Raw genomic sequence first — 13,547 nt, forward strand, 5'->3', positions numbered from 1 at the left:
CCGCAGACATGGCCAACACGAGTGCGCGTCATCTTGATTGGTAGGACTGCTAGGACGAAACAAGGATGCTTTGCTGCACAGCGTGGAACCGCTCGATGCTGCTTTTTGTGAGCGGTATGCGCGTTGAACGAGCATGAAGTGATGAATTTCAGATGTTTTTGTCTACTACTGGCGCATACCGAGGATCGAAGCACCGCCGACCGACGAAAGAAAGCAGACAGCATTGCCATCGCAACACGAGCGACAGTCTCGACAGCCGTCGGTACATGCTACTGAACGCGTGTCGAGGAACGAGCCGCCGTCATGTTGAATGAACGGCATTTTTCGAGAGGTGTTTTATACAGTACATGTGTTTTTTATTGTTTCAGACACTAACAAATTAGTCCTCGATTTGCAGACATCAGCGGCAAGCCCCCATGCCCCCGAACGCAACCCAGCACCCTCGCATGGTCATATCGTTCATCCTCGTCAGTAGCAGCAACGACGACGAGGTCCAGGACAACACTAGCTGCCCACAGCCGCAGGACGCGTTGCCGAGCGCTGGCTACCGCCACCCGCGACGCCAGGTAGAGCAGACAGGCAGGAAGCAGTGCGACTACCCGCGCTGCAAGCGAGCATCGTCGCGCGGAACGAACCGGTGCGTCAGTCACGGTGGCGGCAAGGCGTGTACCGTCCCGGGCTGCAACGTCGCTGCACAAAGCCATGGCCTCTGCAAGAAGCACGGCGGTGGCCCGCGCTGCTTGGTGCGAGGCTGTAGCAAAAGCTCCCAAGCCGGCGGCAAGTGCATCGCGCACGGCGGTGGCCAGCTCTGCATGCAGCCAGGCTGCCACATGCGAGCGCAGCGTGGCAAGCGCTGTTCAATGCACGGCGGCTTTGTTCTCTGCGCGGCCGCGGGCTGCTTCAACAAGGACCGCGGCGGCGGCTTGTGCAACCAGCACCGCCAGCATCTGCTCTGCAGCGTCCCCACATGCAAGCGTCTCGGCAAGGTCGATGGCGTTTGCACGCAGCACTACAAGATCGCCAAGCACGCCACGGACCATAGCAACGCCGACGGCGTCGTCCCGCACCCGCCTGGCCTAGAGCGCATCGAGCTGTAGCCGCGTTGTCGCCATCTCGTCCTTGCTTGGCTGTTGCCGAATCCTCGCAGTGGCACCGACCACAAATACCAACCGGATCTTCGAGTGGATCTTCGCTCTTCGATTCCGGTCCCGTATCCAGGCGGGCATGTAGCGGAGGAGCTGCAGAAGCGCATGGCATGCGAAGAACACGTTACTGGGGTGGGTGCAGCACACTGGGTGAGACCACTGGCCACACCAATCTGGATCCTGCAGACGATGCATCTTGCAATGCAAGCTCACAAGCTCACACGCGAAGCGGGAAATGCTTGTCTCCAAGATTACACCAAGTAGTGAGCGCTCCGAGATTGGACGATCGGGTCGAGAGGCTGCAGGCGTGCATCGAGTACTCGCTCGCTGGAGATGCTACCGCTTCTTGGCAGCAATGACAGTCCAAAAAGCTCTCATTTGGCGCCTAACTACCTTCAGCGTGAGATGCGCAGGATGCGACGCGATCTCATGCGGTGCTACGCCATGCAACGCCTTTGATACGACAGATAGAACGATCAATCGTACTATATGTGGATTGCGTCAGCGGCGCGTCGGCGGCGTTGAAGGCAGTTGCGGGTTGGCTCTCACATAGTGCGCTGCATTACGCTTCGGGCCGATCATTAACCTCTGGCCACGACGACGTCATCATGGCGAGATGCATGAGATAGGATGGCGGATGCACGAGCCAAAGCGACGGAGACATATCCAATATCTCTGAAACCGCTGCTCGCACGAGTATCGAACCCGTGACCATGGGCAACGTACATGCGTCCAAGACGACCAAGGCCAAGCTGCTCCTGCTCCCAGACGATGGTGCGAGGCTGCTCGAGCAAGCACAAGAGAGGACCCTCGGTTTGTAGAAGCGCCGACGCGAACGAGCACCGACGACGTCGCCGAGGGTCTCATGCTGCAGCTGCAAGCCTACGAAGCTGAGCCGCCCAACCAGGTTCGCTTGCGACTTGTAGCCGTTGGCCTTCTTGATGTGCTATGATCCAACAGGCCTCGGAGCGACCACGACCACTCGAGGCCAACGTAGCACTCCTCCACAAAGTGTACTTGGTGGCGATGCACCATGGTACGTCGCTTATCATGGACGAGTGCGAGCCTGGATGTGGTAGGCGCGATTCTGCCCCAGCTCTTGCTGGCTCTGGCAGCACCAGAGAGTACGTAGTAGCATCCAAGTAACATGGTCGGAGCAGCATGTCTTGTGTTAGCTACCAGCGCAAACCAGCGCGAGCAGCTGCAGAGAGTGGCCGATATCTGCATCTTTGCTCTCGCCTTTGACAATTTCAAGGTTGAGATTCGCGTGCCGCCGTTGCGACAACAGACATTTCTATAGGCCATGACGCCCCGCGTGCAGAACGACGTGAGTCTCTACCGACGGCATCTCGCATCCTCCGCCAAGAAGGAGAATGCGATGCACGAGTACACTTGAGGATCATAGGATGTCCAGTGTGTCGACTTCATTTTTTTAGGATTTCAGAGACGCAAGTAAACGCGCTCTCCCTCTTCCTCGGTGAGCACATGCCTGCGATCAAGCTCCTCGGCCGCGCCATTGCCGATACCTTGTTGCACGTACGCTCGACCACAAAAGTCTTTTAGAACTGATGTGCTGCGCTACGGTAGCACCCCGACGCAGCGACCGCGCTGGCATCTGTCGCCCACGCGGCCTACGCGACGCTATCGACCAAGTCGGCGTACGTCGACCATACCGTACTACATAGTCGTAGGGGTGATGGATGTGCAACGTAGGTCGCTGGACGCAGCGCAAGCTGTCTACTGCATGCGCGCGATGGCGGCGACGATCTTGGTCTTGGACCATAGCCTCGCCCAAGGCGTCTTTGCAGCGTCGTCGCCGCTCAAGGTATCGAGCCGGCGGTTCGCGTGAGATTGCCGATGGACTGCGTAGGTCAAACGCTGTCTTCGAGCGCTGGTCGATGGACGCAAGACGCTGCCAGCGTGCACGCAGCTGCTGGACGCCATCAAGTTTGCCAGTCGCCACGGCAACGACAGCAGCACGCCGCGACACATCCGATCGATGCTGCACAATTGATGCACATGAACCATTTCTTACGCTTACTTTTCTACTCGACCTGGTGCTGCAATCCACCTGCAGGTGGTGCTGATGGCTCACGCGGAACGAATGACGTGGGCGTGTGGTCATTTTGGATCAAATCATGAAGACTGAAGCATATGGAGGCAAGAGTTGGTTGATTCAAATGTTGGGTCACAACCAATTCGTGGTGCAAGGTCGATCCAACCAACAATGTATTAGCTCTCAACGCGAACGCTCGTTAGCTACAACCGGCCACGACGCGATGGTTTCGCCTTGGACCATCGCGGGCACGACCGGACGAGTGTGACGTTGGTCGCATACAGTGGTGGGGCACTGGGTGTGAACCTAGCCCACGTCAACACCACTAGGCCGAGACAAGGCGATGTGTGTTTGCATGTTTAGACTTACGGGAGAAGCCCGTTTCTAGGGGACTGTACATCCTTTGGCAGCAGTCAGTAGACGTAGCTTAGCTGTCACTTTCCGTTCTGCTTTGTAGTACACTATCCGGTGTTTACGGAGTATGTCCTCCCTTTGTCTGGTGTTTCACGTTTTGGGTGTTGCCAGGGAGCGGAATCGGTCACAACGAGTTGCAGCAGTCGCATGAGCAATGTCGCCGCCTTCGTCCTCGGCGCAGTCCAGCGCATCTGGCCCTTCGATATCAAGGCATCGGCCAAGGCGCAGGACCTGCCTCATTAGCGTACAGTAGCACCTCGTATCCTTGCCTCGCGTCAGTTGTATGCTACATTGTTGGCATTGATTTGTTGCAACACAATTTTTACCCTGTGATTTAACTAGGTTCCTGCGGAGTGAGCTGGTAGGAAACCTATTTTCGAGGTAACGTTGAGCAATGGAGTCGATGGAAGTGCGAAAGACCTGAAGCATGTGTCTTCCGCGTCGCTCATTTGTGTTATGCGAAGGTTGTGAGTTGCAGGGCATGCAGTTTGTGACCGCATCTTGCGTGTTATCGGCAAGGCTGTTCGCCAGGCTTTTTTGACGCTGCTTGCTGCCAGGAAAGCCAGCGTGATGCTGGGTCCGGGCACATCGCTGCGGGCGCCTCGTGCAATGCTCGAGGAATGCGAAGGACATGTTGAGTTGCAAGTGGCCGTTGAAGGCGAGAACGAGGTAGTTGAATTCGAAATTGTCGACCGGTCCCCTTCCCACGACTTGCTGTGGTGGCATTGGCCGATTCAAGTTGTGTTGGCAAGTGCAGCTATGACGACGGCGCGAGGGTTATACTATCAAGAACCGCAGGCAGATCTTTGGACACGTGGTCAAGCAGATGGCGAGGGACGCACATCACGTGGGACGAGGAGACAACAACGTTGTAAACGGACAGAGAATGTGCCCGCGAGCCGCTTAGCCTTTTGCGTCGGCGTGTCGCTCGCCGTTTGAGCGGCGCGTGCGTTGGATTTGCCCTGGCGCTGCTTTCGGAGCCGCGCAGCCTTCTCTTCACGTGTCGCTCGCCTGTGTTGCGTGCATGCTTTTCTGAGATGGTGGTGCACACAGACAACCCCGGCGCAACGTCACAGAGCGCAACGCCACAGAGCTCAAGCAACACGGCGCCAAGATAACGTCGGTTGTTTCAGGGAATTTTGACTAATGGGAGAGCTTCAGCGACACCCCGCGAAGAAAGTATCTTTTGAATTTCTACCAATCATTGCAGCCGCGGACACGGAGACAGACAGACAGGCAGACAGACTGACAGACGGACAGACAATGAATCCCCCGTGGGCTGGTGTAACCAGAGGTTCCTACCAGTATTGGAATGGGTACTAGCTTATCGATACCAGGCACGCAATACGTCATTGCGGCAAGCTTCTACTGACCTACTGCGGTCTCTTGGATCGATCAATTAGATTCAGAAAGGTGTCGCGTGGTCAGCAGCTACTTCGATGGACACGAGCGTCATCAGAATTGCTTTTCGAGCCAACGACCAAAGGACCTCATTTACCACGATGGCTTTGGCCGTACTCCACGACCTTTGACGAGCTGGTACACAGTCTGTTCTACACCGCAGCGCGCCATCCAGGTCATTTCTATCAACACCAACGCGATCGAGATCGCGCCGATGCTCACGATACACCACCACCACATGGAGGCGTACTATGCCTTGGAGACGGTTCGCAAATACGAGCACCTAGAAACGCTCAGGAGCTGGTCCTGCTGGTCGGAACTCTTAAGCGATGCGTACCCCAAAGACGCGGCGAATGCATTCACGGACGCGTTTTGCGTGAGTGAAGGCCACCGCTTCTTTAGCGCCTTGCCGCTGGTCGAGACCGTTTTGTTTCCTAACATGTGGCGCAACCTGAACGTGCCGGCTGAAATCGCGCCCACTTTCTCGGCGCCTCCAGCAACGTTCCTCAACGTCACGGTGACATCGACGACGACCATCACCAGCTTCTGCGCTACCGTCAACCAGACGAGCCTGCTGCACAACGAGTCGCTACTCAGTGATCTCTCCACTCTCTGCCGTGGTTGCGCCGCGCTCTCCGGCTTTGATCCGATCAAATCCAATGCGCTTGAGCGCTGGATTCATGCCACGTGCCCCATAAATGTGCCCAAGCCCACCGGCGTCTACTGCGTCCGCACAACCGACTGCATCGGAAAGAAGAACGGGCGCGTGTCCAGCACGTGCTCGATGACCGCTTTTTTCCACTATTCGACGTCCTACTTGAACCCGTCGTTCGATGCGTGCTTTGGCCACACGCTCATGTCGGCTGCCCGCATGTATATTGTGGCCGTCGCGATCGCCTCGGACGCCCTCGCTGCCTTCTTGCTGCTCCTCTGTGTGCGTCTCTGGGTGCTATGTGGCGTTGCGAAAGCTCGGAAAGCGATGGCCGAGGCCGTTCCGCACACTCCCGCCTAACAGCAACAATGGATAAGGATAGTAATATGTGTTGTGTTAATACCCGGGTCCTCTGCGTTGGTCGTGTCCTTGATTCGCACATTAGTATTTGGGCAGTCGGATTTCACACTTCGAGAATGGCTGCGACGATACCTATCAGCTATGAACAACAGCAACAAAGGCATCCAACGCACACCAACGCTTCCTTATGTGCTTTCCATCTCTTCGTGCACATACTCGACACCAATTCAGATCGCTGGCTGCATTAATGCAGGGATGATACCTAGTGTAACTAGCATCGTGGGATAGCAACATCGGTACGACACTCGTAGATCATTCTCCACCTGTTGAAATACTACTTTGTCAAGAAGTGTGGAGTTGCCCGCAGATAGGGTGTCGATCACGCCGTTGAGAGCGCCTTCGCTAAGCCACAGCCCTTTCTGATGCAAATACAAGAGTGCAAGCTCGAAAAATATCGAGGGGCCGTCCATGCGACCGACATGGCGCATGTCGGTCAACCCTAACCCAGCTCTAACCCGGAACACCAGAAAACACGGTCGCTATGCGCCGTTTTCATGTCCCTCCAAAATCGGATAATATTATGCGTGAATATTTGTCGATGACCCAGCTCGAAGCAATCTACTGTTTTCCGTCAGCACCATAATGCAGCAACGGACGCCGTGTTCTACTGCTCCTCTTGCCAATGCGCAAACACCTGTGTTGTTTGTTTCCTTGGGTTGGCACACTTCTCATTCCGAATCCGACGCTTGTTACATGCTGCATGGACTTGCGTGCGTACATTGTAGCAGCCAAGTCGCGACAAAACAAAGATCGAGGGTGTCTTAATCAATAGCCTCGTCGTCGCTGTTGCCTCGACTGCGCTTGCGCTCGCCACTGCGCACGCCGCGTTCCGTGACTAGGCATCACATAACACCAAATCACTCTCGGCAAATCAGATCTGACCATCAAAGCGCACACTGGCTTGGGCGAGCGACGTCGACTTGACAACCTGCGCGACCCGTATTTGATGCTACACCCGATCGAAAGAATGACCAATCGTCGTCAGAATCGTCCTGAACTCGTACCTCCCAGCGCAGCATGATGCGATTCGTAATCGAGAACGACCACGACTCGCCTGCATCCACCTCTCAGACGCCACACGAAAAGGAAGAGTCGGGTCTACCGAGCGCCGGCACGATGTTGGAGCCGTCAATGTCGGATCCGTGGTGGAGCGACGTGGTCACGTGGTTGATCAAGACCACCTACAAACCCATCTCCATCGTCATCTCTGTGCTTGGATGCACGTACGGCAACCGGAAAGTCCTGCACGAGCTTCCGGAGTACGAGGGACATGTTGTGCAGCATCCGCGCTCGTCCCGTCATGTCGTCAAAGCCATGCCGACAGTGAAAGGCAATGCTGTCGACGAGGACGACGCGGATCTAAACCGGCAGGTTTTACGCGTCTCTGCACATTCCACGTGGTCTTTTTACCGACGACGTGGCTGCCAGGACGTTGACGAGCGATGCGAGCACCTCGTACTGCTCTTGAAAGTCGTGAACACGGTAGTACGTCAAGCCCCGAAGAAGGCCATCGCGGTCCTAACGTGGTTGTTGGTCTCGTCATATGTAATGAAGGGAAGCGCACCAGCGGCTGCAACTCGGGCACATCGTCGACAAGGCATGCTGCCATGGCTGCTGCGCGATGGATCATAAAGCTGCCCTCCGAGTCTATCATCGACCATAAGTACCAGATGACGAGACATGGAGCACGCACCAATGTAGATGCTCTGGAAGGGCACCCCGTCGGCGGCGGGGCACTGCGCGCCAAGAGCAATCTGGATACTACGCATGGTCATATCAGCATCGCAATCGACCTTCGGCAGTCGTATACGCGAGCTGCGTCTTCCCGACACCCGGCGTGCCGCCTAATAGAGTCCATACATGACGCCTCGTCGATGTAGGAGCGCGTACAGATTTCGGTGATTTCGCCAATGGGAATGCCACCGCCGAGCACATCGTCGAGCCCAGGCACGAACGTTCGTATCGGCGGGTGGGCGTCGAGTTGCTACACGCAGATGCAGTTGCTGTTGGCCACGGGTTGAAGCGGCGTACCGCCAAGACGTCGAAAGCCGAGAGCCCGAGGGTCGCGCCGCGGGGGCCCTTGATGGCTGTGAGCACGCGCGACGCCTCCTGGAACGAGATCTTGGCGACTAGCCAAGGGCCATAAGCGCGTCGTCTAATGGCCAAGGCAGGCGTACCGTTGGCGAGCTCGCGCGAGCTAAAGGCTTCGACGGCCTTGGTCGAGTCAAAGCCCGCTCGCCGCAGCGCCGCTGCACGAGGCCGTGTGATCCGTCGGCTGGATGGAGATGAAGCGACGTACCCAGCACGGACGGCGCGAGCCCGAGCGCGTCAAAGCTGTGGTCCGCGGCCATGCGTCTGCCGGATCCGTGCGAAGCTCGAATATATCTGGCTCACACTAAATGCATGTCCTGGCACGATACAGACTCTAAAATTCTAAATATAGTGTGCGTTGAAATTCACGCCATTTTGACTCTTCAGCACACTGCTATCGGCGTCGCAACACAAAACAGGACCTGTGACCCGAATTCTAACTTTTTCCTGCAAACTATGACAACTGGTGGATGGACTGGAGCATCGTTGCGCGATTTTCTGCTGCGTAAGAGAAGGCTGTTGCTGCAACCATTCAGTAGGAAAACGTCCTGTCGGTCGTCTAGCTCGTTGTTGTTGACTCTATTCTAGTCGTAGCTACTAGTAGTCGCTCGGCGTTGTTCGTATTCCCATGGATTGAAGCAGCTATGTTGACAAGGCAAGGCAGCTTCAAATCCAAGATGCCCGTGAACAATCGTCGGAATATCCGGATAAAAGCGCCGGTGATGTCCGGATGCAGTTGAGTTTAAAATCGGCCTTCAGCTTGAGCATGGCCGCGACCTTCCGCAGCGTCGTGCTCGGTCAGCCCGAGATCGCAGCCATCGTCTTTGGCTACCAGGTTGGCGTCTACGACGACGTGCGCATGGCCTTTGCCGCCTGCAACGAGCTGCTCGAGTTTGATGCCCGCGACCAAATCTACAATTGCGATGCGTCGTTCCGCTCAACTTTTGCACCCGGCGCCGCGTGGGCAGGCGAGGCGAATGACAAAATCTGCGCCTTAGCGTATGGTCTTGATGACTCTCAGTGGGACGCTCGTCTGCCGCTGCACGTGGCGATCGCTGAAGGCCTCTTGCACCTTACCAAGCGCATTGTCCGGTGCCGGCCCGACCTCGCCTCCGAAGACGCGATTCTCGTAGCTTTCTCAGAACATCGCCTCGAGATTGTCGAGCTTCTCTTGGACCTACGAGCGACCGTCCCCAAGCTGCGTCGACGCATCCATGTCGCTGATGGTGCGTTGCAGCTTCCGTGTGCTGCGTGGATCGTAACTTTGGATGTAGATGGCTCTGTCCAGCGCGCCTCGTACTTTACACTAACAGCGATGCCCAAAATGCTCTCCCGAGACGACGCAAAGGGCGTGGTCTTGCTGGAGCGTTTTGGTCTGCGCCCGGACGACTTGACCTCCTACGACATGCGGCACGCGATCTATCAGTCGACGCTCGCGAACGCGACGCTCGCTCTCGACACCTTTCCGTGGCTACACTACCCGAGCCTCTTGGACGATGTCGCGATCCAAGGCTTTTTGCCGTTGGTGCAAACGCTTCACGAACGAGGTTTCGCGTGCTCGGTAGACGCCATGGACTTCGCCGCCGCCGAAGGTCATCTGGACGTCGTCCAGTTCCTGCACAAGAACCGCACGGAAGGCTGCTCAGTCTACGCGCTCGAGTACGCCATTATCAACGGTCATTTCAACGTCGTTCGGTTCCTCATCGAGCACCGCACCGAAGGTGCATCGCACGGTATCTTTGACGGGGCGGCAGGCAGTGCAGGCCTCGACGTCGTGCAGTACCTGCACAGCCTTGGCACGTTTGACTGCACGGTCAACGCCGTCGATGAGGCAGTGGCATGGGGCAATCTTCCGGTCGTCCAGTTTCTGTTGACCAACCGAGACGAAGGCTGCACCCGGGACATCGTCGTTCAGAAGGCGCTTGCGGGTGGTCATCTGCGCATGGCAGAGTACCTCCTCTCGCTTGGCTACCCGTTCCCGACCGCGACGCCAGATGTTCCCGTTGAGTACTTTCGCAAGCCCGAAATGCTTGGCGTCGTGCAGCTTTTGGTCGACCATGGCGCGTCCTGGGGCGACGACTGGATGGTCTTTGCGTGCTCGGGAAACAACCTGCCACTCGTCCAGTTCCTCCACGAGCGCACGTCCACTTGCTCTCACGAGAATGACGTGCTCAAGCATGCGATCGAAGCGAATGCGTGGACCGTGGTGGACTATCTCTTGGGTAGCTGCATGCAAGACATCTCGATCGATGCGCTCAAGGCGGCGCTATGCTTCGGCAAACTCGATCTCGCCTCGGTTATCTTACAGCGGCAGCCAGAGCTCCGTCGCCACGACGAGCTGCTTCAAACGGCCGTGAACACTCGCAAGACAGAGGTGGTGCGTTTCCTCCTCACCGCCGGCATTGGCAAGCCTCGCGACTGCCTCCTCAAGATTGCCGGTCGTCGATCGCATGTGTCCGAGAGCAAGCTCTTGCTGCCGTTCTGCATGGGCTCCACCAACCATCTCGACAACGTCGTCTTCCTCTTGATCCTCGTCGCGCTGCCTGACCGCCGTCGCTCGACGACGCTCCGGCTCATCACGACCGAGCTCACGTACCAATTCAAGAAGGTCAACCAAAGGATCGAGCTGGCACCAAGCGTGGCTGCGCGGGCGACCACGTTACTGAAGGCTGGCGAGGTGGTCGACTGGGCTCTGGCCCTCACCATTGGTCATCGTAAGACAACGGACGCGATCTCATTGGTCTGTGACGCCGAGCTCAAGGCGCAGCTCACGCACCTGCTCGCAAAGAAGCGCAAGCGCTCGACGCAGTAACGCAGAACGGCGCGAACTCAATTGGTGTGTTTGATTCAGTACTGTAGTGTTAAGCCTCCATAAATGTCGTCCAATGCATTTGCCTGTCGCATTCCCTTCAATCATCGTTTTCCAAATGAAAGCATATCGATCCGCGTACGTAATTTACGTTGCCGGAGAGACCTTCCGGTGCGCCGTCGTTGTCCGAGATCGCGGCCATTGACTTTGAGTTTCAGGGTGCGTCTACTACGACCTTCTGCGCCACCCATGAGCTCAATCTCAACCTCGTGCACGGAGGTCGATTGCATCTGTCTGAACATGAGACGTCTATCAACTTCTTCCAGTCTTCGACACTGATTGACGACCAAGTATTACAGCGCTGTTGGCGACACCGTGAAAACTTTGGCGCAAACCCAGACATCGATATTTCGCTGTACAATGTACATGCTGCTCGTGGCCACCGCACACAGCGGGAGCCTCGACATCTTGGCGCTTGTTAACGGTGCTTTCCAACTACCAACGACGCTGCCAGCTCGCGTCTTGGAGCGCATGATGATCCGCGCAGCGTCCCACGGCCGCCTCGACATGCTCCGGCATTTGCACGACGTCTATGGCTTTGGATGGACGGCATTTGTTCAAGAAGCAGCGGTTCACAGCGGCCACAAGAAGGTACTGCGCTACTTGCAGACTCTTGGACCCGCGGAGGCCTCCGTCTACGAACGCCGCGAACGTTGTCTGTGGCGTGAGCAGCATGACTTGTTAGCCGCAAGCTTCCGACTTGTGTAAACGGATTGTATGGATCATCCTGCTTAACAAATGTCCATCTGGCGGGATCTGGCGGTAACCATGATGGACAAGCATGGACAAGTAGCTCTCAGTAAGTATGGACAGGACCCTGTTGTCTACAAGGTTCTGTCCATACTGTACTAGCTGCCCAGAAGGCGTCTGGAAACGCCCTCGCTTGCTGTGGTAACCAAACGAATAGCATGGTCACAAAACGTCCCGGTAGCACCGTTGGGCTTTGGGCTTACTGCCCAACGGGGCAATCCAACTCGTCCCTGAAGCACCGCTCACAACCGCATTTGCTTCGAGCCGACCACGTCGAGTTGCTTTCTGCGATGCCTCTCAAGACGATGCAACCACCGAGAAGCCTTGCGGCAACACTCGCAATCGCCACTGACGCCTTGCACGAGCTGGAGGCAGCGTTGCGACTCGGTCTCGGCAAGGACGACGCCTTTCCACTGCCGACAATCGATGCATTTGATGCCGCGATGACCTCGCTCGGCTTGACGCAATGGACGATGGACGTGGCCAAGCTAAGCGACGCGCCGACGCTGCTTCGACGTCTCACGACACTCGATACAGTGCTCTCAAAGTCGCAAGGGGCACTCTCGACCCCCGCCGCGCCGCTCTCGGACGTCGAGGTGGTTGCACGCGCCAGCGGAGGGATTGTGCTCTACGGGCTGCGTCTGGGGCTACCTGGCGATTCACCGAGCAAGCCATTCTTGCAGCCGCCGTCCGACAGTGTCCTGGTCGCCCCGACGTCGCGCCCTCGGGTCGGAGGCCATTGGTTTGAGTCGGGCTCGGCGGCGCGCGACTTTTGCGCTAACTTCGCGACCCACAGTCGGCCCGAGACGGAGAGCGTACCAAGTAGCCCTGCGCAGCGTGTGAAGGCGGCCGTGCACGTGGCCTACTCGTACGTGCCCACTGCGTCGATGCCGCTGCGCGCCGAGTCGCTGCGACTGTCGTGTGACGCGGCGCGTGATGCGGCTACTGTGACGTCGCCAGCACTCGCGCGGGCCTTTCTGGCCACCTACGGGTCGCACGTGCGCTGCGGCAGCTTTGAGCTCGGTGGCGTCTTGTGCAAGGTGGTCGAGCACACGTTCGAGCACCTCGGGCCAAGCGACGCTGTGCGCACGGCGATTCCTGCAGCCGACCTCTCGCTTCCGTAATGCGAGTGTAGCTACGGGTGGGGCATCGATGTCGACACGGTATGGCTGGACGGGTTGATGTGCGAGCGCACGACGCGTCTCGAGTGCACGGGGCCTCGCGCGCCAAGCTACATCCTCTTTGAGCACCAGCTGGTTGCGGACAAGGCAATGTGGCATGTCATCGATGTGCCACGTCAGCTCGTGGGTGTTTGGGACGTACTGCGCAAGGCCGGGTACGCCGCCGTGGCCACCCTTGTGCGCACTGCGTGGCTCGCACTCGTGGGGACACCGGACGTGGCATCTCTGCTGGAAGCCGCGGTGCACACGGCCCGTCTCGACAGTTGGCTGCACCGTCTGGACGTTGGCAGTGCCATCAAGATGATGGCGCTCACCGACCCGGAGGCTGCTCTGGCAGCGCAGCTCGCGAAAGTGGACGCTGGCGACGATGCCAACGGCACGGCGATGCTCGATTTGATGCTGTTGCTTGTGCGCTGCGATCTGGAGCTGGGCCGCGCCTGCACCGCCACAACGCTTGGGTCGCGCCGCATGCAACTTGCGTTGCAGCGCTTTGTGGCGACGCACGATACAGACGTGGTCGCGCGCCTCGGGGACCTCTTTGATGGGATTCTCGACGCGATGCTGGCGC

General features: G+C 57.5%; 7 protein-coding genes across 7 annotated transcripts; 6 read left to right on the forward strand and 1 right to left on the reverse strand.

Annotated features, from left to right (window-relative positions):
* Positions 1-416: 416 nt before the first annotated feature.
* Positions 417-1,097, forward strand: SPRG_16402 (hypothetical protein; the record flags this gene model as incomplete). The annotated part of the gene is made up of 1 exon (XM_012355726.1): positions 417-1,097. One exon carries the CDS (start codon positions 417-419, stop codon positions 1,095-1,097), a length of 681 nt encoding a protein of 226 aa, XP_012211116.1.
* A 690-nt stretch (positions 1,098-1,787) lies between these two features.
* Positions 1,788-3,159, forward strand: SPRG_16403 (hypothetical protein; the record flags this gene model as incomplete). The annotated part of the gene is made up of 10 exons (XM_012355727.1): positions 1,788-1,919; positions 1,967-2,052; positions 2,106-2,181; positions 2,225-2,269; positions 2,321-2,400; positions 2,446-2,531; positions 2,582-2,681; positions 2,733-2,803; positions 2,859-2,970; positions 3,016-3,159. Exons 1-10 carry the CDS (start codon positions 1,859-1,861, stop codon positions 3,157-3,159), a joined length of 861 nt encoding a protein of 286 aa, XP_012211117.1. The 5' UTR covers positions 1,788-1,858.
* A 2,071-nt stretch (positions 3,160-5,230) lies between these two features.
* On the forward strand, positions 5,231-6,028 carry SPRG_16404 (hypothetical protein; the record flags this gene model as incomplete). The annotated part of the gene is made up of 1 exon (XM_012355728.1): positions 5,231-6,028. One exon carries the CDS (start codon positions 5,231-5,233, stop codon positions 6,026-6,028), a length of 798 nt encoding a protein of 265 aa, XP_012211118.1.
* A 1,126-nt stretch (positions 6,029-7,154) lies between these two features.
* SPRG_16405 (hypothetical protein) lies at positions 7,155-8,439 on the reverse strand (the record flags this gene model as incomplete). Its single annotated transcript, XM_012355729.1, has 10 exons — positions 7,155-7,269; positions 7,316-7,447; positions 7,499-7,606; positions 7,653-7,735; positions 7,782-7,849; positions 7,899-7,932; positions 7,979-8,072; positions 8,120-8,217; positions 8,266-8,337; positions 8,388-8,439. The coding sequence occupies 10 exons, from the start codon at positions 8,437-8,439 to the stop codon at positions 7,156-7,158; spliced, it is 855 nt and encodes a 284-aa protein (XP_012211119.1). The 3' UTR covers position 7,155.
* A 506-nt stretch (positions 8,440-8,945) lies between these two features.
* Positions 8,946-10,991, forward strand: SPRG_16406 (hypothetical protein; the record flags this gene model as incomplete). Its single annotated transcript, XM_012355730.1, has 2 exons — positions 8,946-9,405; positions 9,454-10,991. The coding sequence occupies 2 exons, from the start codon at positions 8,946-8,948 to the stop codon at positions 10,989-10,991; spliced, it is 1,998 nt and encodes a 665-aa protein (XP_012211120.1).
* Positions 10,992-12,271: 1,280 nt separating this feature from the next.
* SPRG_16407 (hypothetical protein) lies at positions 12,272-12,918 on the forward strand (the record flags this gene model as incomplete). The annotated part of the gene is made up of 1 exon (XM_012355731.1): positions 12,272-12,918. A coding segment is annotated over one exon (647 nt), but the record flags the coding sequence as incomplete, so codon positions are not given.
* A 61-nt stretch (positions 12,919-12,979) lies between these two features.
* On the forward strand, positions 12,980-13,495 carry SPRG_16408 (hypothetical protein; the record flags this gene model as incomplete). The annotated part of the gene is made up of 1 exon (XM_012355732.1): positions 12,980-13,495. A coding segment is annotated over one exon (516 nt), but the record flags the coding sequence as incomplete, so codon positions are not given.
* Between the last annotated feature and the right edge of the window lie 52 nt (positions 13,496-13,547).

Source organism: Saprolegnia parasitica (assembly GCF_000151545.1).
Source record: "Saprolegnia parasitica CBS 223.65 unplaced genomic scaffold supercont2.295, whole genome shotgun sequence".
In the NCBI taxonomy this organism is placed as follows: Eukaryota; Oomycota; class Saprolegniomycetes; order Saprolegniales; family Saprolegniaceae; genus Saprolegnia; species Saprolegnia parasitica.